A 15,840-nucleotide genomic window follows, 5' to 3' on the forward strand; every position below is an offset into this window, starting at 1 on the left:
TTTCCAATACATCTTTTCAGTCATCACAATGTATTGGTTTTGATTTTGAAATAACAAACTGGAGTGTTCTGAAGAAAAAATATATTTTATACTTGGTTAGGAAAAGATGTTTAGCCGCTTATGTAAGAAAAATGTGTCCAAGCATCAGTTCAACTGAATGAAAACCAGGCTTTCCTGGCACCAGCAGAAGAACAGCAGCAAACACCACAGACCCTGCAGGCTGCTGCGTATGTTTTAGTTGACGACCACCTGTCACCACCAGGATTAGAGCCAAATATTCAGCTAAGGCTCAATTATGGCTGTGAGCACCTATCAGCCTTACTAAAGAGGAATTTTCTGTTCCTGGGAAAGACAATCATTCAATTTGCCTTGTAAATGCAGTGTAAATAAATGTTGCACCATTTACTGAGAACATACGGGGGTTAAATGCTGTATTTAATCTTTATAACTACAGCAAAACACAGAAACCTTTATCCTTGAGATAGAAATATGAGTGGCACGAATATGAGAGATCCTAAAATGAGCATTATCAAGACCAATCCCTTAATCATTTCACTGGAACTAACCTCTGCATGCTATGCCAATGGAGAGAGCTGTAAAATCTTCCAGGATTCAGCCCTCCAGGACACAGGGTCAAACTTGAATTTAGAAAGGACCAGCCTCCTTAATTTAAATTTAAGGAAACAGTTACAAGTGCATCTAGTCTCACATACGTACATGACAGACTAGGGAGGTCACAGAAATTCAGTATTTAGGAGATGCGCAGGCTGTGCTGCCCTTTCTCTGTACCATAAGACTGTAATTTTTCAATTCAGGACGCTAATTGTTCTGATAAAAATTTACAACTAGTACAGTAGAAGTTCTTCCATAAAAATTCTAGAAATAGGACCTTTATCAGACTAAGATCTTCAACTACTTTTGCAACATCAATAATTGCTAACAACTTCCACCAAGAGATAAAATTCTCTTCTTTGAGCTCCCTGAAAGCATAATCTTAAGTAATTTTACTCTATTACTACCCCTTCCCTTAGCAGATTTACCAGTTAAATATATTGTATGCGGTGTTAATAGATCACAGAACACTCCAGAGATTAGAGAGGACCTCAAAAGATCATCTTGTTCAACCTTCCATGAGTCTAGATGAGATTATCTATCACCCTCTCCAGTTGCATCTGGAAAACCTCCAGTGATGGCAACTCTACGACATCTCTGAGGAGGTTCTTCCAGTGACTGATAGTTCTCACTGTAAAAAATTTTTCTCTTATATGAAGATTTTTTTTCCCCTGTGCTCCTGGTGTGTATTAGCTTAAATTTTCATCTACATTTTCATTAACAAAATGCGTGTTGTTGACTTTACTCTCAAATGTTAAGTACTATTTGGGGCAATGAAGCTGGTGAATTGTCTTGAGAACAAGTCTTGTGAGGAGCGGCTAAGGGAACTGGCACCGTTTAGCCTGCAGACAAGGAGGCTGAGAGGAGACCTTGTTGCTCTCTACAATTACCTGAAAGGAAGCTGTAGCAAAGCAGGTGTTGGTCTCACGAAGGTGTTCAAAAAGTATGTAGACGTGGCACTTTGGGATGTGGCTCAGTAGGCACAGTGGTGTTGGGCTGACGGTTGGACTGGATGATCTTAGAGGCTTTTTCCAACCTTAATGATTGTATTGATCCTATGATTCTAGTATCCTGTGTGTGTATTTTGTCTCAAAGCAAGCTTTTGTGTAAAAAACTGTTAAAAGGATGTATGGCAGTTTATAGCATCATCAAAGCAGGACAGTGCTGTTGCTCATTAACCACTGAACTACTTACTGCAATTGTTGCTGGCTGCAGTTTCTGTTTCAAAGAATCTTAAGTGCTTCAGTGAGTCTCTCTGCTAAGCCTTATCTGCCTTCACCTCAGGCAACCCCGGCATGCTCTCCACACAGCAGCCTGCATGCCTGCGTGCGCAAGATCAGCGCTCTGGAGCTCAGGGGCTCACCCTGGCTTTGCCCAAGGCAGAGGGCTGACCATTCCTCACAGCCATTGATAGAAAAAGTAGTTAATGTTACACGAAGTGGAATATTTTGAGTTAGGCTAAAGTAGAGTTCTTCCAAATAACTGTATTTTTTGAAAGGTAGACAGAATGTCTCTCTTATGGCATGTTTTCTTTCAAGCAGTGTTTTCCCAAACAATCTTCATTCCTTGGAGATGATAACGCCTTGTGTTCAGTGTGCTCTGTGCTGAGCAGAGGTGCCTCCTGCAATCCCCTCTGTTTGCAGCCTTTCCCTGTCACAAGGTCAGGCAGAGCTGGAGCTGGCTCCAAATTAGCCAGAGGTGCGACTGTTGTGAAGTTCATGGTAACATTCAAGTGAGTCCTTGGGAAGGAATAGATGTATAGGATTCCTGGGAGAATGTCTACATCTCCGTGTGAGTGGGAGATGCATCCTGCCCCATTGCTGCACAAATCGATGCCAAGTGCTCCCTCGCCTTGCCCAGGGCTGATGAAGGGCATTCACTTTTTCAAACTCCATATCGAGTTTTAAGAGTTTATCTGCTAGGGAGGGACTTTTTACAAAGGCACAGAGTGATAATACGGGGGGTACATTCAGGCTGGACATTAAGAAGAAATTCTTCACGCTGAGGGTGGTGAGGCCCTGGCTGCCCAGGGAAGCCGTTGCTGCTCCATTGCTGGAGGTGTCCGAGGACAGGCTGGACGGGGCTGGGAGAAGCCTCATAGGAACGGTTGGACTCGATGACTTAGGAAGTCTTTTCCAACCTAGCCATTCCATGACGCAGCCGGAGGTGTTGGAACTGGACGGGTTTCACGTTCCCTTCCCACCCACCGGCTCTGACCCCGCCCCAGCCCCGCTGCAAGATGGCGGCCGCCGCCCCGCCCCTCCCGCCGCGGCCAAGATGGCGCCGGGGCCCCTCCCCGCGCGCTCTCTCCCCGCCCGCCGCGCCTGCGCGCTCCGGCATCTCCAGCACGCGGCCGGGGGGGGGGGCAGGGGCGGTGACGTCATCGCGGCGCGCCGCGGCGGGCGGGGCGCGTGGCGGGCGGGAGGCGCTCGGCCGTGGCGCCCGGTGGGCGGCCCGCAGGTACCGGCCGGGCCCGCGGCGGCACCGGGGGCGGCGGGGGGGGCGGGAGCAGCCGGAGCGGCGGGCGGCGGCCTCCGGGCGGCGGCGGGTGGGGACGCCCCGCTTCCTGCGCGGCCCCCGCGCCTCCTCGCCGCTCGCCTCAGGCGCGCTGCGCTCCTGGGGCCCGGCGGGCGCTGCCCGCGCCTGGCGAACCGCGGGGTTACGGCGCTGAGGGGAGAAATTCGGGTTTAAGGCACTGGTTGGGGCGCAGCGGGCGGGGCCCCCGGCGTGGGGAGGAGGGGGCGGACGAAGTTGGCCTCCCTCCCCCTCTTCTTCCTCCCTCCCCCTCTTCTTCCTCCCTCCCCCTCTTCTTCCTCCCTCCCCCTCTTCTTCCTCTCCTTTTCCTATCCCTCCTCCTCCTTTTCCTAGCCGCCCTCCTCCTTTTCCTAGCTCTCCTCCTCCTCCTCCGTGCCCGGGTCGGAGGGGAGGGAGCCCCGGCCCCAGCCTGCCCTTTCCGACAGCCCGGGCGCCCCAGGAGGGATTATATCCCCAAGTCGAAGCGCCCCGTGCGGCACAGTCGCCTTTCCCGTGGTCTTCGCTGGGAACTTGAATGAATTTCTGTGTCTGGGCAGCGTCGGTGCCCATTGTTGAGGCGGGGAGGGTGGAGGTGGTGCCTCAGGAAAGCGTAGGAACTCGCCGTGCAACTTTTTTTTTTGTTTCCTGCTTTCGATGCACGCTGCCCACCGGGTTTAGGGGTGCAAAGATCATCTTTAAACAGTTTTCTTTTTTTTTAATTTTTTTTTTTTGACCCAGACTTAAAGTAGCCCGATGGCACGTGTTTCAAAGATTGTAGCTGCACTTCATTTTGCTAGATTACAGTGACAGAAGATAGACACCCAGGAGATTTTGCCTTTCGCCATGGCTCAGTTTGGAGGACAGAAGAATCCCCCTTGGGCTACTCAGTTTACAGCCACTGCAGTATCTCAGCCAGGTCAGTTTACGTATTGCCTAATGTTTGAACCCTGACATCTGGTAGGTTTGGAGGTTCCGTAGCTGGGTGTGCAGTTATGAGTGGCATCCTGCTAACTAACTTATTTAAATTCTATTGAAATGGTGTAAGTTGGGAGTTTTTCACATAGTAGAGAAATTAAAAATAATGATGTGATAGCTGTTGGTTTTGTTGTTTGGTGATTTTTTTTTTTAAAAGGGTTGATAAATACAATCCCACGTGAACTTTTATTGATTCTCTTGGTCAGTAAACAATGTATCAAGTTACTCTTAGCCAAAGATGTGTAAATCAAATTACCTTTCATTGAATTGCATTGCTCTGGATTAAATAATAACAGCACTAACAAGGCCTTACAGATTTTTTTTTAAGTGCTGCCTGAGTTTCATTTTCTGGGCCACCTAAATCAATGCTTACAAAGTATTTTGCCTTTACTAATAGCTTGGATAGACTTAACATAGCAAACAGGTCTCTGAAATTTGCTGGTTTTTTTTTAATCCCAAGTTAATACTCAAAGGATCCCTATAACCAAGAGTATTGCTCTGATAATGATACAGGATTTCCTTTGATTGAACTAAGAAGCCTTATTTAATCGCAGACTGGTGTGTTTAAAGACCTTGCTAGCTCAATTTTCTTGTTTGATGTTGTTATGTCTTACTGTATAAAAGGTTTTGAGACAAGAATGTGGAGCTTGTGTGGTGAATCTTGGTGCTTCTATTTCTAGTTCCGCTGCCTTTTGCTCCTCTTGAATGTAGAGTTTTTCCAAAATATTGTAGTTTTATTGTCTGGTGAGAAATGGGGATCCAGGATATCACAGTGTGAGCACAGGTAGTAACTTCGATGACAGGATGTCTGCCTCAGGGGCTGTATGAGTTTTGAAGTCGTCCTTCACGTCCTGCTCTAGTTTGATATGCAGTTGAATGCCGTGTCTTCTTTGTCTGTGGTTTTATGTCTGGAAGCATCGCAAAAGTTGGGAATGCCTGCCGTTCTTTGGAGACGCGTGTCTTGGCATGGGGGGAAGAGCAAATCTTTCTTCTGGCTCAGTTTTCTATCCTGAAATGACACCTCCATCTCCAGTTTTGAGTTTGGGCCCTGGTCCAATCTGAGTGTGTATCTTCAGGGTTGGTGTTGTGAATGCGGGAGAGACAAAGTTTACTCTTGGTTCTTGTGTCTGACTGGGCGATACCTTGGAGCAGTCAAAGGATGGCAGCATCTGGGGCTGGAGTATTCTAGGTGTTGGATGACGTGACAGCTAGTGCATCAAAAATAGTGGTAGGAGACTGAGAAGCCAGCTGCTTGTCCTGTTCCAGAGGGAAAGCTGCATAAAACCTGCTGGAGAGGAGGAGCTGGCAGCCTTCTTAGACCTCCCTGAGCTGGGGCTACAAGGGGGCCCTGGAGAAGAGGTGCAGGATGGAGCAAGGGCACTAGAAGCACACAGCAACTTACCCGTTTTCCTCTTCCCATTATTCTGCCTTTGGTTAACCTACTTCTCCTTAAATTAAATGAAGTGCAAAATTTAATTGGGATAGGAGTAGTCTGCATCAGTGGCTGTGACAGTTTTCTCACCTGCTCAATGAGGACAGGATCTCCAGGGATTTTAAGCTGTTCCTCTGATCCAGTGGCACCTGACTCAAACATGAAAGCCATGAAAGACTAACATTTGGTTACGCTTTTGCCTTCTTGCTGTGCTAGTTCCACCTTCTTTCACGTTCCTAGTCTCTGTCTTCAAACTGCAGCACCTTCTCTCCAGTGTGACTTGAAGGTGCTGAGTTCCTTGTGTCCTTCTGCAGTCCTTTCCTTTTCCTGCTGCAATACACAATCACCATGTATGATTGTGTCCTCTTTCTTCCCTGTCTGTACCACTGAATCCAGTCCCTGGGATTCTTCCACCTAGCTCCTGTTTTACTACCCATGTGCATACTTCGTCCCCTGTTTGGTTTTTTTTTTTAATGGGCAGTGCTGCTTTATAATACAGAGCACAGGGAACTTCTTTTGAGAATCATGCAGCACTCTCTGGTCCTGCTGAGGGCTGAGGGACAGTGTTCAGCGCTGAGCTGCAGCTCAGTACATACCTTTCATGCACTTTTCAGCACGAAGCTGTGGCTGCTCAGCCAGGTTGCTTGCCTGCTGGAGAGATGCTGTCAGTGCTCAGGCATGCTGACTAGCACGTGTTATATCTCACCGGTGGCTGCGCTCAAGAAGTTGTGCAGATTGGCTTGCCTTTGTGAAGCTGCATGTTCACAAACTGATTTAAAAGAACCACATTTACTGAACTTTTACTTTTTTTTTCAGAGGATTAGCAAAAGGTGTTATATATATTTATGCATGCCAGGTGGTTTTGTCCAATTACCAAGTTCCTTCTGCACAGCATCAAGGAGTTTGAGTAGGGATGAGAGAGACCTTGACTTCTATAATACAAGCAACAGGATATATATCTTTTTCCTAAGCCGTTGTAAAAAGCAGTGACTGATTGTGTTATAAAACCAGTTTTATAATTGCTAAAAGGTTATTTGAGGGTTGGTTTGTTGAAGTTTTTTTTGTGTTGCTGAGTTGGATGCTGTCTTGGTCATCATTGGTGAAGATGTACCGATATAAGTTAAGGCTCTTGATGAAGGTGTGACACTCCACGGTAGTTGTAGAGTGACCTACTGTGTAATGAAGGGTTCCTGGGACCCCTTTGGGGTAACTTACTAATTACTGTCTGTGCCTGTAGTGTTAGAAGAGAGGCAGGTAATTCCAGGTGCCAGCTCTGATCTGTGTGTGAAGAGAGACTCCTGCTTGTAACACATTGGAATTGTTTCTCTCCTCATGTCTCATGGTTTTCGGCATCACATGACTTAAAACGTGAATAAAGACCCTGCTGTACTTGTTCAGCGTTGCTAAGGCATAACCTAAATTGTACCTAGCACAGAAAATTAAAGTTTAAAAAGATAAAACTTAAAATTTTCTGATTGCATTTTGCAAATACTCTGTGTACTTTTAACTTACATAATAATGTGCAAGTTCTTAAAACATCTCTAAAGAACAATCCCCTCCTGTTCTCTCAGCTATTAATTTTTGGCACATCTTTGGTTTGTATCACAGCACTTGGCATGTGTTGTTTTCAGGGTTAAAATTTCTGATTGTGTAGTGAAGCCCATTTTTAGAGAACTGTGGTCAAGGGGAGGTCCCAGCTGTGCTGCCTTCTGGCTAGTTAGTGTTGTCATCTTTGCTGTATCAAGGCTTCAGTTCATTAGTGTGAAGAACAGTGCACCCAGTGGAAGCAGAAGCGCCTTAAACTCAGTGTCTTGTCGCTAGTGGCACCGACGGGGTGACCAAAGACAAGTGCACATATAAGACAAGTATGTAGTGGACCTCAGAGCCCCTAAGAAATAGCAGCTGATGCATAGTTTACTGGCTCGCTGTAAACAGATGTCCTGTGATAAATACGCTGAGCCTCGTTTCCATTGCATACCTGTCAAAAGGAAGTGATTTTGGAGCAGGTTGGATAGCGTTTGTATTGCAAGCATGTTAAGCTTAAATAAATGTAAAAATCCAACTTTGAAAAGTGTCCTGGATAGAGGACTCTCTTACTGTGAGCCTAATAAAACTGTGTCACTTACTAAAGGAAGTATATGTAGCTATGTACTCTGAAGATGTTTCCCTAATCTTAAAGTGTCTCTGGAATTTAGAACTGGCAAGAGGGTTTACTTAAATACTGTCTTTTTGTTTGATATAACAGAAACTTCTTTTACTTAGAAAGATGCTTGAGCTGCAGCCTAAGGCTCAGATTCTATCCAGGCCCTTTCAGATGGTGGTGCCATCCAGTATTTGGTGCGCTTACTGAGATAATTACAGATCCGAAGAAGCTATTGTTTGCCACAATGCTTGTTGCCAATAATAATACTGCAGTCAGATGTCAATTCCACACTTGGCCTGCAGTTCATTCTCTTTTGGTTTTCTGTATGATTTTTCCTTTTTTTTTTTTTTTTTTAACTAGTAAGGCTCTTTTTTTAACTAGTCACCTCTTTAATTGGAGCCTGTTTGACCAAGCTGTGTACGTAGATGAAAGGTAGTAAAATTAAACTCCTGAAATACTTCAGAGCAAATTGGTAGGAACAGGATACAGCTTGGAAAAACTTGTTATGACAGGTGGTAGCCTGTGAGGGGACCTTGGCAGTCTTTTGGTTTTGCCTTTTGTTTGTAAGTTAATTTGAAGTGTCGTAGATAACTTGACGCTCAGATTATATTAAATGCTTATAAAGCAATGGTAGAGGTGGCAAAAAACGTTGGGTTGGTTTTTTGTCTTAATGGGCAAAATGGGATAAGAGTCTTCAGGTGGGCTGGGAATTGTTTGGGATAATTATGGGTTATGCTGGAAGAAAAAAAACTGTCATACTGGAAACTGAAAAGCAGAGTAACCCCAAGATCTGGTTTTGGGAGCGAGGATGTTAATGTTTTTGTAGGTATCCTTGGTACTGAAAATAGGAGAGAACTTGTGAAACTTGCTGGATGGGACTTCCTGACTCCATCCCCCGGTGCTGGCACAACATTAGAGCAGAACCCCAGACTGGGTGGCAGTAATTAGCCTAGTCAGACAGGTTCAAAGGTAACAGCATGAAGTGAATTTATGCACTAATAGGTATTTCTGCTCAGCATGTGGAAATCTGAGGAGAAAAATTCCTGCATTGGTTATTTGCCTTGATTGAGCCAGTAAAGTAATGCAGCCAAGGAAAGTGAAGACTGCCCCAGGATGTAGCAGCAAAGCGTTTTCATGAGATAGAAAAGTCTTTTAAGGTTGTTAGGTGAGGCACTGGTGAGGTTCCAGACGAGAGGATTCTTTAGGGTGATCAAAAATGCACATTCAAATTGAAGCTGATGGAGAAGCAGGATGCAAGAGGGTCGAGAGAAAGAAGGGGGTGTCACAGGACAAGTCTCAGATTTGGCTTGCTTGGCTTCTAAAGAAGCCTGAATTTTGGAATTTTCAGTGGAAAAAGCCATGTACTACTGGAAATGCCGTAATTTTGCTGTATCATGGAATGTTCTGCTTCACTGTTGAAGCAGTGATATTTTCTGAGATACTTACTTGGCAATATTTGATACAGATCACAGTGATGGTGATTATTTTCACTGTCACTTACGTATTTCTTTCATGTTTCATTTTGAAATTGTAAGATGATTAATGCCACATCAGCTTGTTTTCCGACATCTGCATCTTGCTGGAAAGAACAACACGGTAGAGGGGATTAGGATCTGTTGAGATGGTTACAGCGTATTCCGTGGTGGCAGCCACCAGCTACGAGCAATCTGTTACTGCATCCCTAGTTCTGGAATGACAGCTTCATTTTAGATCAGTGAGAATGGTGTGGAGCACAAGCTCTGCAGGAAGAATGCTGTAAACCTGTTCTTCATTTTGTTGTGCCTCTTTAATGGCTTTGGAAAAGAAAGGAATCCCGTTCAACGGGAATGTTCTTCAGGCTGGCAGACTTAGTTTTGCTGGCAATGTGTTTCCCTGCTGAGTTTCACTTTGGTTTTGGTTAAACATGTGGACTAGACTAACAGCTTGATGGAGTGATACGGATTTGATTGTGCAGCTGAAGATAACTTTTATAAAAATAACTGCCGAAGGGGGAGCAGGTTTCCAGACTCGTTTGCAGTTCTTCGCTCACATTTGCTTTGTTTGTGCAGGGCTCTGTGTCTCTCAGAGTTCCTTCTATAAGGCTTAAGCACAGCTTGTTCGGAAGTATCCAGTGCATAAGAAGTGTAGTATGTGGGTAGCTGCTCCTCAGGATTTTCTTAATCTTCTGCAGTGAATTAAAAGCTGATGTGACAATAAAATAAACTAGTTTTTCTTTCCAGGTAGTTTGATTTTGGGCAGCACAAACCCTTCCTAGCAAGAGCTGGAGAGAGCTTGACTTGGTCCTTTTATACATGGGGATCAATTAAACTCCCTGTTATTATAAGGCTGTTCCTTCTTTGCCAGCCCCCACATCTACAAATCCAGCTCACTTAGGGACAAAGACACTACTGAGCGGAGCAAAGCCATGTGCATTTCCAGAGGACATGTTCCACAAGCCTCTGTTTCATAGCTCCCATTACGCTAAAGATTTCTCTTGCCCTCAGAATGGCATGTATTAATTAATTTTCAGAGGAGAGCAACAGTCTTCATCGAGCTCATCTAAAACATGAGACATTCAAGAAAGCATTTGGTGTGTGTTTGTGTTGGGGGTGGGCTCGGCTGGGGTTGACAGCTACGAGAGCTGTAAAATCATGAGCAACTGGGGAGAAGGAAATGAAGTGGTCTCTGTGCCTGTGCTATGGTGTACGATTTGCAAATAAATTTAAAAGAGAAACTAGTGAGGCGTGATCTTTTATCTTGGCTTTTGCAATTGCATTTACCTGCTTTGTGAGCTTGACTTGGGGGTGAAGCATCATATCCTGCGTCCAGTATAACATTCAGACAGCTTAGCAGTTTAAAGTTGCTCTTGGTGCTTATTGTGTGTGTTCTTTTTCCAGCTGCTCTTGGTGTGCAGCAGCCCTCACTGCTCGGAGCCTCTCCGACGATCTACACGCAGCAGACGGCACTGGCAGCAGCAGGACTCACTACACAAACCCCCACCAACTATCAGCTCACCCAGACAGCTGCGTTACAGCAGCAAGCTGCAGCTGCAGCAGCTGCCTTACAGCAGGTAAAGAAAAAGGAGCATTTGCTGCTGACTGTATGACCTTTAGCAATGGAAAACAGCAGCTTTGTAAAGCTAAAGTGTCCAGGAGAAAAGCAGAACGGGAAAATAGTGAATGTGTCAGTATAAAACTGTTTAAAAAATGGGGGTTTTAGGTCTACAGCTAGCAATAGTTGTATTAGTCTGTGAAGGTGGGGATTTTGGCTGAGGAGGTACTGACGTAGCTATGGAAAGCCTTTTGGGAGAAGGGCATTTTGCCGCACCCAGGCGGACAATCTCAAGTTCCTGTTATCTTCCATCACTATGTATATCTGTAATAGGGCTTTGCATGGTTTCATGCTCTGGCCTAGATACTGTGTAATGTCAGGCTGAACAAAAATGGCTCATTTTGACTAGGAAGAGGACATCAGAGTCCACTCGAAAGGCTAAGAATATTTGTACATGTTGATACTAGTTACACATTGTATTAGAATTGTTAAATGTGAATAGTTGCCGTTTAAAACTTGCTTAGCAGATAACTTGTATTTAGTATTATTGGGATAATAATACTTCCTGTTTATGAGATATTTTGCTTTTATCTGTTTCAGCAATATTCACAGCCTCAGCAGACTCTCTATAGTGTACAGCAACAGGTTTGTCTTGATTCTTACTGTGTACATCAGAAATAACTTGAGGAATAATGTTGGTTGTGTGTCTTGTAGGATTTGTCTCCGAAATCATCCTCGTATGGGAAGTTGTTAAAGAAACTCAGTAATATTTTTTTATAGTGAAGGAGCTTGAAGTTCATAAACTTGGAGAGACGTATCCAGAATGGAAGCCTGCCCACCTTCATGCAAAAAGGAAATTTAAAAATACATACAATTCCACATGTATACGATTCCCACTAAACTTTGTTCTAAACAGGGCCGTGTATTTTAACTACTGGAAAGATTCTGTCCAAAAAAAGTTCCCTTTTACATTTTTTATGGTGTTTGAACTTAACAGGATTTTGAAAAAGAATAAAAGGACATGGAAATTGCAGGCCTAAGCTTCTCCAGCTGCCAAAACCTTTTTGGTGTTGCTATTAAGTTTCAGTTACAAAACCCTCAGCATTTCTGCTTGCTGAGTAAACCCAGATTATACAATCATAAAATTAACCACATGACCACGATTTTATGCATACACAGATTGCTGAAGTGACCAAACCCCAAAGGATTATTAACTGACCCAGATTAAGCAAAAAGTCTTACTTGTAAAGAGGACGTAAAATTGTACAATTTCCTTAAGCATTTAAAATTGATTTATAACTTATTTATTTTAAGTTGCAGCAACCTCAGCAGACCCTTTTAACTCAGGTTAGTTTGGTTTTATTGTTTAGTCTCCATCCCCAAACACAGATAACACATGAGCGCAAATTTGTGACATCTTGGGTAGCTTAATCTGTAAAATGAACTAATATGAATGGACATCCTATTAGTGCAGGTTCAATTTATGCAGATGTTAAAATATGCATAGCCTTGGATTAAAAAATTAATGGTAACCACTTCTCCTTCATCTTGAAGGGAATGTGGCCGTTCATTATCATTTTTTTTGTTTGAACTTCAAGTGTTCAGTGGTTTTGCAGTAGCAAACTGGGAAAATCTTTTTCTCCTTTGAGAAGGAATTTAACTGTGTTAACAGTATTGCAATGTGTGCATGGAGAGGTTTAAAAAGAGTCCTGCTGAGCTTGACAGGCTTAAAACATAGAATTATAGAGACCTTAAAGCCCATCTAGTTCCACCCCTGCCATGAGCAGGGACACCTCCCATTGGACTAGGTTGCTCCAAGGCCCATCCAACCTTGCCTTGAACACCCCCAGGGATGGTGCAGCCACAGCTTCCCTGGGCAACCCTTGCCCAGGCCTCATCACCCTCAAGGGGGGGAAAAAACCTTCTTTCTAATATCTCATCTAAATCTCCCCTCTTTCAGCTTAAAACCCCTCATTCTGTCGCTGGTAAATAGCCCCTCCCCAGCTTTCCTGCAACCATTTAACACACTGAGGTGCTGTAGTTCAGTTTACACTTACTTAAGGTTGTTATCTTACCGTGTTCTCCTTTCGTAAAAAGGCAAGCGTGTGAATTGTTGAGTTAAGGAAAGGTTTGTGTTAAGCTCATCCTTTACTGACTTCCAACACTACAGTTGGAATGTAAATGGAGACTAATCTAAGTGTATATTCCTGCCAAAGTTAGGACTTCATCTCTTCTTCAGGCCCACTGTATGCGAGCCGTAAACAATACTTTTTGTAGGCACTGTGCATATTTTGGGGAAGTCATCTTTTTAAAAATAAAACAATAAACATAGCCAGTCTTCATTCAAAGTAGAAAAAAATATCATTAAAATAACCCACAGAGACCAAACCCCACAAACTAAAAAAATAAAAAAAGAAAATGACCAACTTCCATGTTATGAAAATCTCTATTCAGAAAAATCTCTGTTCAGAGACATTTTGAGCTCCTGTCTACGTGCGTAAAGGAACTGTTCCTTGTTGGCGTGTCAGCTGGTTATTAGATTTATAGTTTGCTTTATTTTGCTTACAGCCAGCTGTTGCGCTTCCTACCAGTCTTAGCCTGTCTACTCCTCAGCCAGCAGCCCAGATAACTGTTTCTTACCCAGCACCCCGGTCGAGTCAACAGCAAACCCAACCACAAAAGCAGCGTGTTTTCACCGGAGTAGTTACTAAACTACATGATACATTTGGGTTTGTGGATGAAGATGTCTTTTTTCAACTTAGGTAAGATGTAAATACTTGCCTACAGATGTACTCTGTGATAACCTCCCTAAATAAAAGGCTTAGATTCTTGTGTTCTAGTTCTGTGACTCCACTCATAGTGCCTGCAGCTAGTATTTTTGGTCAACATTGAAAGTCACGTGGTCAAGTAGGTTAATAGATGCTAGATCTGAGTTTTTATGTGAATTTTTGAGTTTTCTCCGTGCAAAACCCAAAGCTGGGAGACTTAGAAGGTATTAAGCCCTTTGTAGGATGAAACTGCAGAATTTGTGGGTGACTAAATGCATATAATGTGCTATCTGCCTATCTTAATTTAGCACTGTTTAGGGAACTGCTTTTGGGACAAAGATGGGAATTAAATTCCTGTGAATACTCCAAACTGAAGCAGATAGTACTTTCACTGAATTTTGGGGTAGATGCTGTTCCTATAAGCATTTTTTTAGTGATCTTTTTCTACTTTCTTTGAACTTTAAATGTAAGTTTCAAATGTACGAATAGGTAAATATAACTCACAATACATCTTCTGTGATGTTTGCAGTGCTGTTAAAGGAAAGACGCCTCAGGTGGGTGACAGAGTTTTGGTAGAAGCTACTTACAATCCTAATATGCCGTTCAAATGGAATGCACAAAGGATCCAGACACTTCCAAATCAGGTATGTGAGGTTACCCAGTGTAACTTTTAGTGCCTGCTTCCGGTTCAAGCTCACTCTCAATTAATTTTGTCATCTGTTAGAACCAGACACAAGCTCAGCCGTTACTGAAGACTCCTCCAGCAGTTCTTCAGCCCATTGCGCAGCAGACAGCATTCGGTGTTCAGGCGCAGCCGCAGCCACAGTCCTTGTTGCAGGCACAGATATCGGCAGCTTCAATCACACCTTTGCTGCAGACACAGCCTCAGCCATTGCTGCAGCAGCCACAGCAGAAAGGTACTCCTTCAGGCATAGAGTTCATTGTAGTCCTTCTGGTGATTAGTTCTCATTTTTTTGTAGTGCTAGTGGTTGCTGCTTTTTTGTTAAACTAGTACTTCAATCTTCAACTAAATAATAGAAAAAGGACCCCATAGAATTTTCATAGTTTGAGTATGTGTCTTCCTGCAGCTCTATGCAAGGCATGTTGTCTGCCATAGCTCAAGAATCACCTGGTCGGTGAAATCCCTGTGGACTCCTATTCCTATTAAGATTTTGTAATAGAAAAGCAAATTCAGTGTAGTTTGCATTCTGAGACTTTCACAGACGAGTTGGGGAGTCAAAAGTATTAATGGCAGTGTGGTTCTTCAGCATCATCTTAAGAGTTCAACAGGATCGGGTTCTCACATTTGAATTGTTAAAACTATTCATGATATTTTTGTGTTGGCTAGTTGGCATTTGAGAGAAGAAATGCTGCCAAACATGGCAAATCTGAATCAAAGGTTGTTGTGGGTTAATGTGAACTTTGAGAGGCTGAAGAATCAGTAATAAGATTGGTAATAAGATAAAATAAAGATTTGGTTTACCCACAGTTAAAAGCAATGAGAGAAGACTTGAAGCTAGTACCTATGCGGAACTGTTTTGCATAAATGCTTATTACAATTAATTAGTCGTGGTTGTTCATTGGTGTTCAGTAATGTTTGCTCCCATTTACAATCAGTTGGCTAAATGTCTTGAGACAGCAGGAGTATTTTCTGGGGAGTTGACGCAGCAGTATAACGAATCGGTGTAAGAATATTTCTGGAAGCTAATTGTTTTTACCTATGAATAACTTAAAAAGAAGTTTTGGGTTTCCTTTAATTCAATGAGTAGGTAGTATGTGTATCTCAAAACAAGTGGCTTTTCCAAGGAAAGGCTTAGCTATTTACTTGATAGCTTTTATTTGCTTAGGCTGTGTTAGCTACCATACTAAGAAGATGCTTTTAAACCAGTTTCAGTTACCAGAGTCTCAGTTTGCATCAGTGAAAAAAGTGTAGGCCTCTTGAGTTTGTTGGGGTGGTTGTTACTAATAAACAGATTTATTTGACTCTAGAGTTAGGTGAGAAAATGCACACAAGTGAAACTACTGTAAAGCAGCAATGTTTGTGAAGTGTAGATAGTTGCCCCCTATTGTGTATTGATCTTGAAAATTTTTGTTCCAGGTGGTTTGTTACAGCCCCCTGTTCGTCTGGTTTCACAGCCTCAGCCAGCTCGGAGATTAGACCCACCATCCAGGTTTTCTGGGAGGAATGATAGGGGAGGAGACCCTATGCCAAACCGAAAAGATGACAGGAGGTAAATTGAAGACTATTTTATAATCAAAGCATTCTGTAAAGGCCTGTTTTCAGAGCTGAGCTGCTCGTTCCTGCGAGTCAGTGATGCGCACAAGTGCCTTTACTGTTAGATATTAGTGAAGAATTCTCATCTATC

The 15,840-nt window shown here is 43.4% G+C and overlaps 1 protein-coding gene across 3 annotated transcripts in view; it reads left to right on the forward strand.

The window, feature by feature from the left end:
• The first annotated feature begins 3,008 nt into the window (after positions 1 to 3,008).
• Positions 3,009 to 15,840, forward strand: part of CCAR1 (cell division cycle and apoptosis regulator 1) — a 30,249-nt gene continuing 17,417 nt past the window's right edge. For 2 of the 3 annotated variants that reach the window (XM_069864177.1, XM_069864179.1), the window contains exons 1-9: positions 3,009 to 3,072; positions 3,865 to 4,042; positions 10,553 to 10,725; positions 11,307 to 11,351; positions 12,021 to 12,053; positions 13,275 to 13,468; positions 14,004 to 14,118; positions 14,199 to 14,391; positions 15,573 to 15,705. In XM_069864177.1, coding sequence (XP_069720278.1) covers positions 3,970 to 4,042; positions 10,553 to 10,725; positions 11,307 to 11,351; positions 12,021 to 12,053; positions 13,275 to 13,468; positions 14,004 to 14,118; positions 14,199 to 14,391; positions 15,573 to 15,705 — 959 coding nt within the window. In that variant the 5' untranslated portion in view covers positions 3,009 to 3,072; positions 3,865 to 3,969. The remainder of the gene's footprint in view (positions 3,073 to 3,864; positions 4,043 to 10,552; positions 10,726 to 11,306; positions 11,352 to 12,020; positions 12,054 to 13,274; positions 13,469 to 14,003; positions 14,119 to 14,198; positions 14,392 to 15,572; positions 15,706 to 15,840) is intronic. The other variant, XM_069864178.1, reaches the window with a different exon arrangement.

Source organism: Phaenicophaeus curvirostris, chromosome 9 (assembly GCF_032191515.1).
Source record: "Phaenicophaeus curvirostris isolate KB17595 chromosome 9, BPBGC_Pcur_1.0, whole genome shotgun sequence".
NCBI classification, from domain to species: Eukaryota; Metazoa; Chordata; class Aves; order Cuculiformes; family Cuculidae; genus Phaenicophaeus; species Phaenicophaeus curvirostris.